At 34.1% G+C, this 18405-nt stretch overlaps 6 protein-coding genes across 6 annotated transcripts; 4 read left to right on the forward strand and 2 right to left on the reverse strand. All coding sequences in view use genetic code 12, as the record gives it.

Annotated features, from left to right (window-relative positions):
* Positions 1-710: 710 nt before the first annotated feature.
* Positions 711-2009, forward strand: CDS1 (phosphatidate cytidylyltransferase; the record flags this gene model as incomplete). The annotated part of the gene is made up of 1 exon (XM_049407828.1): positions 711-2009. One exon carries the CDS (start codon positions 711-713, stop codon positions 2007-2009), a length of 1299 nt encoding a protein of 432 aa, XP_049262782.1.
* A 2653-nt stretch (positions 2010-4662) lies between these two features.
* On the forward strand, positions 4663-6246 carry J8A68_003924 (SCW11; the record flags this gene model as incomplete). Its single annotated transcript, XM_049407829.1, has 1 exon — positions 4663-6246. One exon carries the CDS (start codon positions 4663-4665, stop codon positions 6244-6246), a length of 1584 nt encoding a protein of 527 aa, XP_049262783.1.
* A 2103-nt stretch (positions 6247-8349) lies between these two features.
* On the reverse strand, positions 8350-9204 carry J8A68_003925 (uncharacterized protein; the record flags this gene model as incomplete). The annotated part of the gene is made up of 1 exon (XM_049407831.1): positions 8350-9204. One exon carries the CDS (start codon positions 9202-9204, stop codon positions 8350-8352), a length of 855 nt encoding a protein of 284 aa, XP_049262784.1.
* A 4214-nt stretch (positions 9205-13418) lies between these two features.
* J8A68_003926 (T2 family ribonuclease) lies at positions 13419-14615 on the forward strand (the record flags this gene model as incomplete). The annotated part of the gene is made up of 1 exon (XM_049407832.1): positions 13419-14615. The coding sequence occupies one exon, from the start codon at positions 13419-13421 to the stop codon at positions 14613-14615; it is 1197 nt and encodes a 398-aa protein (XP_049262785.1).
* A 358-nt stretch (positions 14616-14973) lies between these two features.
* SAH1 (adenosylhomocysteinase) lies at positions 14974-16335 on the reverse strand (the record flags this gene model as incomplete). Its single annotated transcript, XM_049407833.1, has 1 exon — positions 14974-16335. The coding sequence occupies one exon, from the start codon at positions 16333-16335 to the stop codon at positions 14974-14976; it is 1362 nt and encodes a 453-aa protein (XP_049262786.1).
* Positions 16336-17639: 1304 nt separating this feature from the next.
* On the forward strand, positions 17640-18335 carry J8A68_003928 (palmitoyl-(protein) hydrolase; the record flags this gene model as incomplete). Its single annotated transcript, XM_049407834.1, has 1 exon — positions 17640-18335. The coding sequence occupies one exon, from the start codon at positions 17640-17642 to the stop codon at positions 18333-18335; it is 696 nt and encodes a 231-aa protein (XP_049262787.1).
* Positions 18336-18405: the final 70 nt, after the last annotated feature.

Consider the following 18405-nt stretch of genomic DNA (forward strand, 5'->3'; position numbering starts at 1 on the left):
AGATATCAATTAAATCTACACCTGATTTAGCTTAGTTTCTATTAAGATATCCTCCCTTATTATTCCTACCCTTAGCTGTAGTAGTAGTAGTAGTAGTAGTTGCCTTGTCTTTATGTCTATCATCAATTCTATTATAGTTTACAACACACAATTTTAAATTCATAAGAAAATTTTATTATTATTATTAATTATTAACCCCATTGAAAAAAAAATTTTTGGGTAAAATTAAATTTGTTAGTTAATAAATTAAATAAGATCATTAGACAGTCAGTACCGTATAGTATAGTATATAAAATAATTCATAAATAACTTTCCATTTTATTTATCTTCTCGATTTCTTTTGAACCAAAATCAAAAGACTTATTAATTTAAATTGGACAATTTCAAATATCATTTGATTATCATTCCATCAACTCATATTTAATAAACACATAATATCCAACAAAGTCTAACTTAATAACTTAACTTCCCTTTTGGAAAAAAAAAAAATCCGCCAAAAATTTTTTTTGGAAATATATTTGTTTATTTCCTTTTTAAATCAACTTTATTTAATTCTTTTTGAAACTAAACAAGTTCCACTATTAACAACTTGTCGTTAATATCTTAGACCTCAAACATATCCAACATTAATCCAATAATTGGAAACATTAACTACCATATAACTATTTAACTTCCCTACCCCCCTTGCCTCCCTTAAAATATAATTCAAAATGGCATCTCTGGAAATTAAAGAAAAACAGGCAACTGTATTAAAGGATAAACTAAATCAAAAGACCGGTTCCAAAGAACTGAAATCAAATAAGAAACAACCAGTTGTCAATGAAACTGAAAAGAAGAAACAAGCTTTCGTTACAAGAACTATATGGACTTTTGTTATGATTGGTTTCTTTTTCACAATTTTATCTTCAGGACATTTGGCTTTAATTATGATGGTACTATTGTTTCAAGTGTTAACATTTAAAGAAATCATTGCATTAACATCCGAACCAGCTAGAGATAAGAAGATTCCTTACAATAAATCCTTAAATTGGTATTTCTTAGTATCTACATGGTATTATTTAGATTTCCCAAATTTGGCTGAATTCTTTCAAGAATCAATTTATTCCAATAAAATCTTAACATTATTAGTTTTAAATCATAAATTCATTTGTTATAGTTTATACATGTCAGGATTTGTATTTTTTGTTTGGACTTTAAAGAAAGGTTACTATAAATTCCAATTTGCTCAATTATGTGCAACTCATATGACATTATTATTGGTTGTTTTTCAAGCCCATTTGATTATGGATAATATTTTACATGGTATAATTTGGTTCTTCTTACCAGCAACATTAGTCATTGTTAATGACATTTTTGCCTATTTATGTGGTATTACATTTGGTAGAACTCAATTAATTGAAATTTCCCCAAAGAAGACAGTTGAAGGTTTTGTTGGTGCCTGGATATGTACTGGTATTGCTTCAGTCTTCTTTTCCTATATCTTGTCACAATCCGATTATTTGATTTGTCCTGCCGTGAATTTATCTACTCATTTATACAATTTCCCTCATTGTGAACCAAATCCAGTCTTTATTCCACAAATATTTCAATTACCTCAAAATATCACCGATATAACTGGTTGGGAAATTATTTCAATAAAACCATTATATTTCCACACCGCAATTTTGGCTGCATTTGCATCGCTATTTGCACCATTTGGAGGATTCTTCGCATCAGGTTTAAAACGTGCTTTTGGTATCAAAGACTTTGGTAATAGTATCCCTGGTCATGGTGGTGTCACTGATAGATTTGATTGTCAATTTTTAATGGGGTCTTTTACTTATTTATATTATCAAACTTTCATAAGTAATCATAATATTAATTTAGGAAAGATTTTACAATTGGCAATTATTAATTTATCAATTCCACAATTATTACAATTAGTTAAATCGATTTTAAGATATTTAAATAGAGAAGCGGTTATTAGTGATGAAAAATTGATCCAAATCTTTGATTTATTGGATAATTGAATGAAAGATTAATCAGAGAAGCAATCATTAGCTACCTCAAAAAAGGACTCCATCCATCATTTGAATATATTACAGACAAGTGTTGCGTAAATTGAAATGCTGGTCCACCCACCCCACCTTTGTACTTGTATAATAATACACACATTTTATTTCTGTATACAATTCATTCTTTTAAATTACATAGATGATATTAATAAATGATTTGTAAATAAAAGCCTTTTTTTAATTAAACCACCTTGAACATTACTTAATGGACTTGATCTATCCATTTTATTCACGGTATATGACAGGATGGTGTCGAACATCAGATCTTATTTTGCAAAAAAACCTGAGCAATTCTAGCAGTGAAAAATCTAACTAACTGCGCCAAAACGTCGCAAGCTGAAACCAAAACTCTTAACGAATTGGGCGGGCGTGTCATGGCACGTGAATATCATGTGACATTTTGCACGTGAGCCAAATCATGTGACCAATTTCTAAATTGGAGTTAATTCGACACTCCCACCTGGTATAGGTAAGCTAGACTTGTCTATGGATTATACTGGTCTATATCTCGATAATATATGGCTTATAGCAAGAAAGAAGAAGTTCTTTCTGTTCTTTTGAGAGTATTCATGTATGAGCAATTGCTGACCACCCAACTCAAGCAAAACCTCTGATATGAACCTTAAGATATGACCCAATGCTCCATATGAAGTAGAGAATGTCATAGTCGGTGATCTTCATTTTATTGGTACTTGAAAACCGTGTCTGATCTTTGCTTTTGTGGTTATGATGTTTACAAACACTAGTTTACAAACACAAAAAGAAGTTCACAAACAGGAATTTCTGTGGGCGGCTAATTTTCGACCCTCCTCCAAATTGCTTCAAATCATATGGAAAGTAATCTCCCTTCTCCTGTCATCACATTCTGAGTTTGATCTATCGATTTAATTAACATGTGGTTGAAATACTGCTTGTTGAAATATCTATTTGTGGTTGAAAAGTTTACAAAAAGAAGTCCACAAACAGCAGTTAACAAATAGAAGTCTACAAATGGAGTTTTACAATTGGACGTTTACAAATATGTTTAAAGCTTTGTAAATTCGCAGGCTTGTTCATCATATACTACCTGTATCTCATGCCACATACTACATTATTTACATGATTTGCTTAAACATCCATGTCTTTTATTATCTATTCCTTCACGGACTAGTTCCTTATGTGATCCATCCATTAGCTCATTCAGTCAGTCAATCATTTTTCCATTCATTGATTGTATCCATCCTCCATACCATTCTACTTCGAGGTATTCAATCCTGTAAGAAGCAGCTGCCAGAGTTCGAAAGGTGGTGCCATACCTTCTGAGAAAACTATCGATAGCAAAGCAGTTGAAAGGTTATATTTCGAACTCATTTGGTGACAGATGGCGGGTTCGATGGAATAATATGAGAAATAAGTGAAGGATAACGGATGAGGGATCACAGAAGACAGATGAAATGTGGCAGGAACAAACGAATGAATGGATAAACGAATGAATGAATAAAAGAATGAAGCGATAAATAAATGAATATGAGCAGAAAACGAACAACAATGGAAGCAACTTTAGGTTTGCTGCTTGGTTCGTTCGTTTCTGTTACAACAATATAAATATACACTTGTACAAATCACAGAAGCGACCAGTATATGCAATATTGAAAGTGCCTTGCCTTTCAATCAATACCTTTGTAATATTGTTGCTTCTTTAGTCGATTTTCAACAATGGTCGTGTACTTTGTCAAATATTGATTTCGCTTAATTCGTTTTTTATTGCAAGCAATGTTGAGGAACCACCAGCCATTTAAATTAAATTATGGCGTTTGTACCATAACCATGACCTAGAAAGCCATTTATGAAATTATGGCCTGATATTGTCAGTTTCAGATATGAATGACATTTAGTGGTTGTTGTTACACAATCCCAATCTTTACTGGCTCGGTTTCCAGAAAAGAATTTGAGAGCAACTGAAAATCCCATCTAGATTGTAAAGCCCCTTTCATCAGTGGCGAGAAGCATTGGTTCGAAGGAATTGAGATATTGCCTGTAGCATTAAGGTGATGGCTTTCAAAATTATATAGGCAGTATGAAACAAATGATTGCAACCTCATGCATTTTATGATTCAAACATGGAGAAATAAAATAATTTGACCGTTGCCTTGTCGAGTGACTTTCCCCCCTGATTCCTAAGAAAATAATTTGGTCTACAATGGATCTCTCTAATCATTGAAGCATAGATACAATCTCGTGAATCAGTAGGTGTCATTTTTCTACAACATCTATTGGATTTCCTAATTGGGAAAGGGCTGCAAGCATTTTTTTCGTTAATGACTGCAAAAAAATTTCTTCTCGCTGGTTGAAAAATAAATTATTTGCTCGAAAGGCTTGGTACAATGACACCTCGCCTCTTTGCAATCAACTGATTCAGAAAATATGATAGTGAGTTGACGGCTTCCGCCCTTTGATGCAGGCAGCATCATTGCCATTCCAAGGTCTATATAAAGATGATAGGAATTGCCCTGCTTACGGTTCTTTACAATTTTTTTCATCTTTAGCGAATATCTTTTTCATTTAATACCAAGCTACTTTCATATTTTACGCAAGCTTTTTACCTATAGCCTACTTTAAAGTTCATATAATGATGCTTCAATTAATAATTACTTTATTTTGCTTTCTTCAATATATATCGGCACTTCCAATACCCGAAGTTGTAACAATATATCATTATGCTCCCACAAGCTATGTAACAACTACCCATTTTACAGGAACCACCACAGTCTTTTTACCTCCTGTCGGAATTTTCGTTGATTCAAATGGAAACACAGTTAGTACAACTACTTTAACTGAGGATGGATGGAATACTGCTCCATCCCCTGCCCCGGCCCCTGCCTCTGTTCCTCCCAACAACATTCAAGCAGACGAACCACCCGAAGATCAATTGTCTCTGGTACTGACCCCTTCCGAACAAGAACCACAGCCTGCAACTCAAGCACAACAGACTCAAGCTAGTCCATCAACTTCCAGTCAAGTTCAGTCAACTACATCTACTTCCACAACTTCTTCCAGCTCAACACCTTCCATTACTTCTACTACTCCTACTACTTCCATCACTTCCACTACTTCCACTACTTCCACTACTTCCCCTACTTCCATTTCTTCAACCTTCACCACCACCACTTCTATTACTTCAACCTCCAGCACATCAACTTCCATTAGTTCAACCTCCAGCACATCAACTTCAACGCCTTCAACAACTTCAACCTCCACTTCCTCATCCTCCACTTCCTCATCCTCCACTTCCTCATCCTTAACTACTTCATCAACTACTTCATCATCAACTACTTCATCTACGTCAACTACTTCATCTACGTCAACTACTTCGTCCACTTCAACTTCTTCCACTCCCGAACCAAGTTCAACTGGTTCCATTCCTGCTCCCGTTGGTATTGTGTACTCCCCATATGCTGATGATGGTGGATGTAAGACTCCAGAAGTAATTACATCAGATTTGACCATGATTGCTGGTAAGGGAATCAAGAAGATTAGATCGTACGGAACTGACTGTTACGCAATAGATGTTGTATTACCAGTTCTGTATGGATTAGGAATGGTTGTAAATCAGGGAGTCTGGATGGAAGATGGGGTTGATTCTATTGATTCTCAAATCCAACAAATTATTGCATATGGTCAAACGAGTGGATGGGAAGTTTTTGAGTTCATAACTATTGGAAATGAGGCTATTAATTCCGGCTTTGTTTCAGTTGATGACTTGATAAGTAAAATAAATTCTGTTAAGCAATTGTTAGAAGATTCGGGATATACGGGTTTTGTTACTACTGCTGAACCTCCAGCTAGTTTCATTTCATATCCACAATTATGTACTGAATCTGAAATTGATATTGTTGCTATTAATGTACATTCTTATTTCAATGAAAATATCTCCCCAGAAAATGCTGGCGGTTATATCATGAGCCAGAAAGCACAAGTGGAGGAAATATGTACTGGAAAGGCAGTATACGTTACAGAAACTGGATACCCATCTCAAGGAATGACCAACGGTTTAAACGTCCCTTCTCCAGAAAATCAAAGAATTGCGATTGCTTCTATAATAGAGGAAACTAATAGCGATTGTACTATCTTGACTACTTACAATGACTTCTGGAAACAACCTGGACCGTATGGAATTGAACAATATTTCGGTGTTATTCAATTGTTTGAATAATCCATTTATCAATAGTTTCGAATTTTTTATACCTTCGTTTTCATTTCTTCTTAACATAGTTTTATTTAATATAATTATTATATCGTTTTAAAGATTTCTATTCATATAAATTCAAATTTTGTAAAATTATTGCAACCATTTTCTTGTTTTCTCAGTTAGAAATTTAAATACTTATTATTATCAACTTGTTAAGTATTGGGTTGACATTCTAGAGAATTTGCGGTGCTTAATACGAATAGTCGTATTAACAATTTCCATGTAGTTTAAAAATCAGACAAGGGGATAATACTTTGTAGTAATAGTAAGAAAACGACCTATCTAAACGAAAGTCGGGTAGCCCCGTCAAAGTGTTTCTCAACGAAAGAGTGAATGGACACATCAATAAATATTTATAGATACGCTCCTTGTAACAATCACGAATTGAAATAACTAAGGAAGCTTAATATCATTCAAGGCTTATATGGTTTAGATCAGTTATCTATTCAGACGTATCCCTGTCTCTAGTCCGAAATTTTAACAGTAGATACTCTATAACGAAACAGTCACATAAATCCAGTTATGAGTTCATTAAGAGAAAGGCATCATGTTAGGAGGAAAGCTACTCTGAACTAAGAATTGAGTCTCAAATCGCTTATACAATTAACATCAACTTAATTGGTAGGGATCTGGAATATTCGGTTGACCGAAAGTTTCCCCTTATGCCGCCTCCATTCGCACATGATATGGACTACGATAGTTGAAATGAATTGGTACTTAATTTGGGATTCAGAAGACGACCTTCTTGTGTGGAAATTGCATGGTCTGCCTCCTTCTAAAAAAGGAATCTCGATTTTGTACAGCCTACCATCATGGCATTGTCTTTCATGCTATTGGTTTGAACGAATCATCGTAAAGATTGTTGCAAAATGGTTGCTTCAAACAAAGAAAAGCACCAAACATGAACTTGCTGAAAGCTGCACATGCTGGTTATGGGAGTTTTGTGAAACAAGGGTCCCATGTATTAAGCTGTCTTGCGATATGGGAGATCCCTGATAGCGTCCGACGAGTTCAAACGGGTTTTGTGTGATGTTTAATTTTTAGTACCGAACGAATTGTTGAAAATGCCTTGGCAACAGTACCTATCCTCTTTGCCAGTAAACCTAGTACTAGAAATGGTTCCCGTTTGAACCTCATCCAGTAACCATAGCTCAATAAAATGTCAGTCCTGCTATGATACGACATAGTTGATTAAGAAAGTCATATATTGGGGCCAGATTGCAGCAGCCTGTCGCAATCCCTGGACATACTAGATCGACTGTAGGTACAAGGTGTTTCCCAGAATAAGCTTCCAGAAATGAACTGCATGCCAGTACTAGAGATAGCCAAAGTACTGAAAAAAATCTATTTATGCTCGTGTGCGAAGACGATGGAGTATAATTTAGCCGTCCTTCAAATCAGTTCGTCTCGGCATTGTTCCCAATTATAGAAACAATACAAATACAAGCCAGTAAAGGCGACATTGGTTAAACAAAGAATATAATTAAAGCGCGTACATGCAGAAATTTAATTTTACAAGTACGAGGAAACAAAGTCTTGTCTTTATAAATCTACCAATTAACAAGAATTCTTTCATAAGCAAATTACAAGTGAAAAATTTTTATTTTTTTATGCATAAAAACCTAAAAAAAAAAATTTCATGCATTAAAACGGTTTAATTTAGTTTTGTGTTATGATTTTTATATCTGAAAAAAAAAATTTGCCTAATCTTTTGTGGGACAAAATCTTTTTCTTACAAATTTTTTTTATTTTTATTTTTATTGAAAAACAACAACTTTTCTAAAAATTAAAACTATAAAAAACCTATAAATATAAATAAAACAACTTGATAAATAAAGTTTGAACTAAAAAAGGTTGAAGGGGAAACTATGTACTTGAAATTAATTGAACAATTATGTATAGTAGTAATAATGGTACGTGTAATTATTACTATTGGTAGCAACAACAAATAAAAATTAAAAAACTAATAAATATGAAGAAATAAAAGGATGCAAAAATATAATAAACAAGCTCTCTTTGTTTGATTGTCTGTCTCTTGAAACAAATGTAGCCTCTTTCTCAAGTTAATTACAAGAAAAAGTCATTGATTAAAAAGTTCCCGGTTGAAACCATTTCACTGGCTCTTCCTGTCAATATACATCTCTTGTTTAAAATCTTAAAGATGTCTTGTGAACTTGAAGGACTCATTCCAGTGGCCATCTGGCTGTGATTGTTTGGTGAATTTGCTTGGTAATCTGAAGCCAAATTCAAATGATTTTGACGATAGTTAAATCTTTGGTTTATTTTTGGAATATACAATGTGGGAGAAGATGTAGTTGGAGAAGATATTTCTTCAGTTGGTGATTTTGGTTCTTGTTCTTCTTCTTCGTCATTGTAAGCAAAAAAATCATCAATTGTATATTCTCTTGATTTTCCAAAGTTAACATTCTTAAAAAATGGAACTTCGTCTCTAGTTGAAGGTTTAGGACTGGAGGGTTCAGATGTGGAGTTGAGTTGTGATGTTTCTGACTGTTGAGTATTCTTATTAAGTAATGCAAATGTATCATCATATTGATTCATTCGCAACTTTCTCGAATAGTAATTTCTGATATTATCTTGTAAAATCTTGGTGAAATTCACTGAAGCTATTTCTCTAATATACTCTTCTTCTTCCTCTTCTTCTTCCGAGGATGATTCCAAGTCAGATAAGAAGTCATTATTTGTACTAGTCAAACTCAACAACTTTTCAACTGGGTCAATCTTATCTGATTGCTCTTCTTGAGCTTCTGTTTCTCGCGTGATCTTTCTCTTTTTATTTATATGTTGATCATGATCTTGTACATGTGTTTCTGGAACTTGCTGTTTTGTAACTGCAGTATTGGTGTTAGTTTTAGCCTTTACGGTCAAGGTACGGGTACGAGTAGACTTACGAATTGAAGACATTTTGTATTGATGCTAATAAATATAAATAAACCCAAAAATAAAAAACTTGTAAACGAAATGAAATAAATTAAATTAAATTGCTTATGTTGATTGGAATCGATATAGGTGCTAAACCACTTGTTGGAAGCAAAGGATATTGGAAAAGTAAAAGTAACCTGTTGAAGAAACTCGAAATTGGCACAAGGATTCTAATGGGGGCAAGAAGAGGAATTAGGGAATAATCAAGTACTTTATATATGACTGAAAAAAAAAAATTTTTTGTTATGGTTTTTATTTTTTTAGAAAAAAAATTTTAAGGAGGGATAAAAAAAAAAAACATTTTCCTTTCATGTAGCATTAAAAAATAATTGATATTTTTTGTCTGTCGTTTTCCGTATACCTAAAAAATTTTCAAAAAAGATTTTTCAAACAATACATACAAAAGAAATTTTCTTTGACAGTACATGTTCCAAATTCATATTATTTTTTAAACTAAAAAAACCTATTGTCTGAAGCATTAAAAAATTATCATCAATATTTTTATGGAAAAGTGAAGGATAATAAATCAAAGTCATTTAGATCATAAGGTTTAACGTTTTGGAGTGACCAACCAATATGAAGTGAACATGTATATGACGTCTTTCTCGTATATATCGCTCAGACTTTTGTTTAAAAGAAACCCTTCTAATCATTTCATGTTCCAGCTTTCATTTCATGACTTTCAAACCCCTTTTTGCCCCTTGATGGTGATCTAGGTCATTTGCTTTATGCCAGTTTGCTTAAACATATTTATTCCCTTCTTCAACAGGAATATTCTTGTATGCTGGAGTATATTGTAGGAGATATATGGAAGGCATATTATGAGAGTACACGTTGAATTAACTTACTCATACCCCGGGCTATTGACAACTCTCCATGGATAATATAGATCCGTGGGTTTCTTGTTGGGTTCTTATTTTTTTGGCTTTTGTATCGTAGGGCCTTTCTATTCAACAGAATTGAAAACCTGTTGTTTTTTGTAAGGCACTTTGTGTATTTTCTTCTGCTATGCATACTGATTATTGTATGGCATTCGGTTCACTTAATAATAACAGGCTTGATTATATAAATAATAATTTATTTTCTATTGTTCTGACTCCAATTTTTCTGGGCCTTTTATTGTTTTTAAATTTCTATTGTTTGATATTTTTTTGCAACAATATATAAAAATTTGCTAAAGCTAAATATAGGTAGTGATTCGGATAAATAGCTCCTAGAAAATAACTTGGTAATTAGCTTGCATTTATTTTTACGTCCTGCATCATTCGAAAGTCCGGCTCGTATGGGACTAGCTAATCGCCGTCGAAATTTTTGGCTACAAATGATAGTTCTAAGAACAAATTTGATGGTTCTACTAATTACTTTTGAACATTGTCAAGGGTTATAGAATATTCTGTAAACCAAAATTTTAGAATGCAACTGAACTAAAATAAAAAGGTATCTTTTACAAATGTCAATAAAGAACTTTGACTTATTGTCTCCGGCATATAATTTTTTAAGTCAAGTTTATAAAATAAACTCTTTATTCCAAATTCACCATATAAAAAATAAATCAATCTCTTGGGAGGGGGGCATAAGAGGCAACTAATACCGGTTGCTTTTTTATGAAAGAAGAATACGCTGCCAATATTAATTTAAGTATTACAAAAATAAAAGTCAACCAATTAGCCCCATATTAATTCTATCTGAAGCCCAGCTAGGTTAGCTTTCATTCTATTGAAAATCAAAAACGATGTCAAGGAGTGAAAAAGATCAAATAGTAAGTTAAATTTCATTGCTGATTTGGATAGTTTATTTACAAAACTTTAATTTTTATTCGCGGCACAACTCACCAGCAATTAGAAAGGCTTATTTGATCTTGATTATTGCAGTTCCGTGAATGATTCCGAATTATGTGGGATATCAACGTTGACAACCACATAATGTCTTCAAATTGAAGCATAAGTAAGGGGGGCGTGGGGTTTTACGTTGCAATTTCATTTAGATATAGTCAGGCCCTATAATTTAGTAATGAAATTTTGATAGTTCAATATCGATAATTCAATATAATTACACGAACTGCTGGAAAAAAGGAACTAGATCTGAAAATTCCAAATTTAAATCCTTATTTATTTGCATTGATATTTTTCATAAAAAGGTACCCCACGTAAATTACTACATTGGGTGATACTGACCTTGATAGATCTAAAGACAAGTTCATATACCGAACGAATAATTGGTCCCTAATTCGGAAAATAACCAGAAAAATTGAAAAAAAATACAATTCAACGTTATTCAACCCATCCCCTCTTGCAACTACAACAATACTCAATTGCCTGAGAGAAAGAGATTGTTTATTTCCTGCCAGTTCTTTTCAAAGAGTTTATCCCAATAACAAGATGATCCCATGTATTTTCCACTTCTGTCGGGCAATGTCATTGCTGATGTATTTTTCCCCTTTCCTCATCCTATATGATTGTAATGGGAAATAAAGGACCTTTATAACCAAAGTAAATTATTGTATGTATAAATTTCATGTTATTATTTTCGTGACTGGATTGAAAAAATGAAATGTGGAGAATGTGGTATACTTCCAGACAATTTAGAAAATGTTCCAATTATTTTATAAGCGATTTTAGTTCAATTTTAGCTCATACATTAGTTAATAACAAACTTTCGACTTTTCTCCCCCCCTTGACTCACTATTATTAGACTGACGTCACCAAAGAATAACAATTCCAGTGGTCTAGAATTCGACTCTTACAAGCTGTTTTTAAACCATATTCACCCAACGTGTAGTTGACGTAGCCACGTTCACGTCAAGTTGGGATATGATATTCATTAATGCATGGAAGAATATCCATGCGGCATGCTTCTAAAGATCATTCGACTGCCGAATAATAATTTAAATAGATTCTTTCAAAGTGAATGTTTTTAATACTTAGCTTGTCCTTCCCCCGTCACTTTGATGCCATTAATTAAGCCAAATATTCAGGATTTGAATTAACCCTAGCTTAAACTAGTCTCTTTTGGTGTTCGGTCCTAATTTCCCTTTCAATTCCCTTGAAATTTAGTTTATCAATAATAAATATAAGGCGCTCGGCGATCTTTCCAGATAGTCTTTTCTTTTTCATTTCTCCAAAATAATAATATCAGGCAATTCTAATTATTTATTAATTATGCACTAAACTGCCAACATGCATGACATCAAGGAAGATCTGTACCTATATCTTGCATAATCCTTATTACGGATATAGATTAATCAAATATCGTACGAGAATCGTTTCTAGATCGATAAGGGGTAATGATATGTCACTTTTACTGCAAAAGCTCGACTTAGATAATGGAAATCAATTTCCACACAAGCTGAGAGTTGAACTAAATTTCGTATGAACTCTCTCTAGATTAAATGGATCCCTGGAGTTCTTTGCATGTCCTTGAAAACGACAAGTTGGACAAGAAGTCCATTTACGAACTTTCGCAGGTGGGAGCTGTACAGCCTAGGTTTTAATGACGGCAGGACTTGTAGGAAGTGGACTACAGCTTTAACAATAGGAAGATAACAACAGCGGGCTCCCAACAAGAAATTTATTGTCAAGATAATGGCCATTCTGGTCTAGCATGCCCTGTAGAATGAAGTACTAAATGCCTTCATGTTCCAAATCAGATTTATTGTAGCTTCATTTTCGTAAACGAATTTTCTATTCAAATCTAGAAGTGCAGCAAAATAAGGCTCTCAAATAGCGTGGAAATCGTTCCATAACCTTACATTTTTAAGTAAAGGATTAAGGAAATCTTTGAGAAGTGTATCACTTGGTAGCTCCTGAGAAAAGTTGTAATACCGCTAGAGCAGGTTTTTAATTTGCCAAACGAGGCGATTCACAGAGTATTCTTATTTTAAACACTCAAGCTTGTAATTCCCTACTGGTTGTATCCCAATCAGAAGTATTTTACTTCTTGTTTCAGGTATTTCAACCTCTGGTGTAGAACCTGAAGCAACAATAAATTAATTTTGGAAGAAAATACACCGAAAAGTGCGGGAACCTGTATAAAGTTGCGTTCTTCGAAATTAAATGTGCGATAAGACAAAAGTCATTGTTATCATTCCCCACGTTGATTGCCATCGAAGTTAGTTGTATAAAAACATACACAGTTTTCCTACTTTTTGCAAATAAAAATCGATCCAGTCCACCACAGCCAACATATTCGATTTAAATATGAAACTGTTTCTATTATATCTATTCTTTGCTACGCTCATCAGTTCCTCCCCATCAAACCCTCAGGCAATCTTTTCAGTTCCTGAATGTCCAATAGACATTCCAATTTCGTGCACAAACTCCACTCCAATCGCCAATTCATGTTGTTTTGAATCACCTGGGGGGATTCTCCTTCAAACCCAATTCTGGGACTATCAACCTGCCATTGGTCCCGATGATTTATTCACCCTTCATGGATTATGGCCTGATAACTGTGATGGATCCTATTTCCAATTTTGTGATCGAGACTTGGAAATCGAACCAAATGGACGTACTATAGAATCGATTATTGTTGGTATATATGGCGATGAAGCATTATATGGAGAATTGCAAAGGGTTTGGAAAGATTGGAAGGGGCAAGACAAAAGCTTATGGGCTCATGAATTTAATAAACATGGTACATGTGTAAACACGATCCATCCGACTTGTTACGCGAATGATTTTAAACCACATAGGAATGTATATGATTATTTCAATATTTCTGTTGAATTATATAAAAAATTGCCTTCTTATAATTGGTTGGTTGATGCTGGTATAGCCCCATCCGAAACGCGAACATACTCCAAGCAAGAGATCAGTGATGCATTGAGCAAGAATTTCGGTTCAGAGGTATTTTTCAAATGCGATTCTAGCAATGCCTTAAATGAAATATGGTATTATCATCATATCCAAGGTAGCTTACTACAACGTAAATTTATCCCTATTCCTACTGTTAGAAATTCAAATTGTCCAAATGAAGGAATTAAGTTTTTACCAAAAGGAAGTAAAAAACCTATTCAGCCTCCAACTCCAGGAAAGAAAGGATATATCAAATTAACTGATCATGATGGCTGTCTTATCTCCAATGGGCACTGGTATACTCAAGGTACATGTGCTACGTTTAGAATCATAGAAGCTAGGTTTGGCGGGGTGAACATCAGATCATCAAGGGGTTATTGTGGATTGAATCCAAGAGGGCAGTTTGCATGTCATTCGGGAATCGATCATAGTTTCCAATTTCAAATAGACAAGGACGGAAAGATTGGATATGGTGGAAAGTATGATTGGTGCTTCGATAAGGATGGATCTACAGGAGGTGGGAAAAATATGCAAGTCCCCATCATCTTGTCTGATGGTAGTTGCGATGAAACGTTCCAAATATATCTTAGTTCACGATAGTTGAGCCAGAGCATTCCAAATATACCTTAGTTCACGATAGTTGAGCCAGAGTAACTACAAGTTGTTTAAATATTCTCTATCATCCGTTGAGGATACCTTTATTGAAATGTATGAACAAGTTATATAAATCTACCTTTTTCTTTGAATCTTTTAACATAAAAAAAATGTCTTCAAAATCAATTGAATGACCCCAAAATATCTAGAACTAATAATAAAAAAAATATGTGAGAGACGAACTCTCCATTAACCAAATCATTAAATGCAGTTGATGCAGTTTAAACTCATTAAGTTTCGTAAAAATCTTTTGATAAAAATACAATATGTGAAAAAAAGGTAGCAAACAAGATATTAAACGCGTTTAATATCTGTAAATGTCAGCCTTGAATGGACCAGTTTCTGGAATACCCAAGTAATCAGCTTGGACGTCGGTTAAAGTGGTCAATTTAGCACCCAAGTGTTCCAAGTGACATCTGGCAACAGTTTCATCCAAGATCTTTGGTAATAAGTGAACACCGATTTCAAATGGACCAGTCTTGGCGAATTCAGGGAATTGAGCTCTGAAATCTTCATCGTTGGACTTATATAAGGCAATTTGAGCCAAGACTTGATTGGAGAAGGAACAAGACATGACAAAGGAAGAGTGACCAGTGGCACAACCCAAGTTAACTAATCTACCGTCAGCTAATAAGATAACATGACGACCGCTCTTCATCAAATATCTGTCAACTTGTGGTTTAATGTTAACAACGGATTCGGCATTAGCCTTTAACCAAGCAACATCAATTTCAATGTCAAAGTGACCAATGTTACAGACAATGGCATCTTCTGGCATTTGTTCAAAGTGCTTACCAGTGATGATATCTCTACAACCAGTGGTGGTAACGAAGATTTGACCGATAGAAGCAACTTCATCCATTGGAGCAACTTGGTAACCAGAAACAGCAGCTTGTAAAGCATTGATAGGATCAATTTCAGTAACAATGACTCTAGCACCCATACCGTGTAAAGCCATAGCACAACCCTTACCAACATCACCGAAACCGGCAACAATGGCAACTTTACCAGCAATCATAACATCAGTGGCTCTCTTGATACCATCAACTAAAGATTCTCTACATCCATATAAGTTATCGAATTTAGACTTGGTAACGGAATCGTTAACGTTAATGGCTGGGACCTTTAACTTACCATCTCTTAAAGACTTGTATAAGTGGTGAACACCAGTAGTGGTTTCTTCAGATAAACCATAACAGTCTTCTAACATTTCTGGGTATTTTTCATGAACTAAAGAAGTTAAATCACCACCATCATCCAAGATCAAGTTTAATTTCTTGTTGTCCTTGAAGGCGAATAATTGTTGTTCAATACACCATTGGTATTCTTCTTCAGTTTCACCCTTCCAAGCGAAAACTGGGACACCAGCAGCAGCAATGGCGGCAGCAGCATGATCTTGAGTGGAGAAAATGTTACAAGAAGACCAAGTAACTTCAGCACCTAAAGCAACTAAAGTTTCAATCAAGACAGCGGTTTGAATAGTCATGTGTAAACAACCAGCAATTCTGGCACCCTTTAATGGTTGAGAAGGACCATACTTCTTTCTAATGTACATTAAACCTGGCATTTCATTTTCGGATAATTCAATATCCTTTCTACCGAAAGCAGCTAAAGAGATGTCGGCAACCTTGTAGTTAGTGGCTGGAGTGTTGTTGTTGGCAGTCATTGTTAATTATGATTGATGGTTTCTAAACAAAAAGAAAGTAGGGAAAGAAAGAAAGAAAATGAATTAAAAAAAAGTGATTTCGACTTCTTTTTATATTTTTTTCTTTTTTTTTTATTTAGAATATTTTTTAATTTTTCAATTGAAAAAAAAAAAAATTTTCGTTACTCAACAAAAAAAAAAAGAAAGAAACACGTTGAAAATTTTGATTCCAGCCATCGCTCGTATAGACACACCGTTTAAAAATTTTCATTGTATTATTCTATTAATATCATTGATTTCTTTTTTTTTTTCACATGCTTTCCCTAGGAAAAATTTATGGGCTCTATACAGTAATGTTTATGATTTGAATGAGTTCGTTTAAACTCATGGTTTGTTAATTATATCGAGATCTAAATTTCTTAGCTGACTTAGAAGGAAAGAGAAAATTGGAAAGCAGCCATAGATTTGTTGACCGTTGACACTTTAACAGTCTTAATCCTACTTGTACTGAGAAAGCCAGGTATGCGTATAACTATGTAATTGGCATTGCCTTGGTGTTTTATATTATTGATGATTGTCAAAAAGTGCTGATCATTTGAGCGTTCTTCGAAATTCTTTCTCTTGAAAGGATTTAGAAGCAATTTCAAATAAAGTTCTATCTTAAGTGTAGCACTCCTATCTTTCTTCATATCAAACCTACCCCTTCAATAAAAGATATTATAGTAGAATGTTAATTTATGTTTTTCTGCAGCAATTACACCAAAATTTTGGTCAAAAACATTCCTGTCAACTATTTGATCAATTGAGTGAACACTCAGCAATTGTGGGAGGAAGGCAAACACTTCTAAAATTATCCCTAAATCAAATTTGAAGAAACACATTCCAGGTACCCACATTCATCTTCCTTCATTCAGTGGTGCTATGTAATACGGCTATAATGAGTATCTCTGAAGAACCTTTTTATTTTCCAATTTGGTTGCAAAAAATAAAGAGCCACGTGATATAAACCGTGCAAAATACACGTTAAAATTCTGCTAGGACGACCACCATTAGAAGTACAGCTGCTACATATATATCCATTTATTATTCATTAGTATCTGAAGATCCTGCTAAGGAGTTAATCACTAGATTTAACACTTTCTAGATTCAATAGCATGGTAGAATTTTTAAACAACAGAAAGCACCATGTGTGAACCGATACGACATTTTCTCTAGATTTGAGAGACATTTTTCCCGTCTCAGCTTTTTCTTCCTTTTATTTGAACAATAGATCAGAAGGAATTTAAACTTATTTTATCATTTGCAAGACAGGTACCTAACAAACAATGACTAGCGTAATATCAGCTATCAGAATTTCATCCAAATCATTACCCCCTACAGCAGCTGTTATCTTCTTACACGGCTTAGGAGACACTGGTGATGGATGGTCGTGGTTTCCACAATTAATTGCACAGACCAAAATTCTCAATAGCCATGAAAGTATTAACTACGTGTTCCCTAATGCTCCTCAACAGCCTGTTACCGCTAACCAGGGATATGTGATGCCGTCTTGGTTTGATATTTTTGAATTTGGAAATCCAAATGCAAGACAAGACGTTGACGGTTTTTTTAAAGCTTGTGAAACATTGAAAAGTATCATTAAAGAGCAGATTGAGGTATACAAAGTTCCACCTGGAAAAATCATAATCGGAGGGTTTAGTCAAGGTGCGGCTGTTAGTTTAGCTACTATAGCCACTTTGGATTTTAAAATCGGGGGATGTGTTGCCTTGTCCGGATTTTGTCCAATCGCTAAAGAAATTGAAAGCAGAATAAATTCATCGAATTTTGATACTCCAATTTTTCAAGGTCACGGAAGTGCAGATCCACTTATAAATTTTGATCATGGATTAAAGACGAGTGAACTTTACAAACGATTGGGGTTCAATAAGTTATCATTCCATCGGTACCAAGGGGTCGCCCATAGTGCGAGTGACCAAGAGCTAATTGACGTTGTAAAGTTTTTAAAGCAAGTATTAGAGTAGTAAAACTTTTTACAGTTAATAGAATCATCTTTGTATAGATCACGTAGCTACAAAAATATAGAAAAGAAAC

The sequence above is a fragment of the Hemisphaericaspora subhashii genome (genome assembly GCF_019202705.1).
Source record: "Hemisphaericaspora subhashii strain CBS 10753 chromosome Unknown scaffold139, whole genome shotgun sequence".
Taxonomy (NCBI): domain Eukaryota; kingdom Fungi; phylum Ascomycota; class Pichiomycetes; order Serinales; family Debaryomycetaceae; genus Hemisphaericaspora; species Hemisphaericaspora subhashii.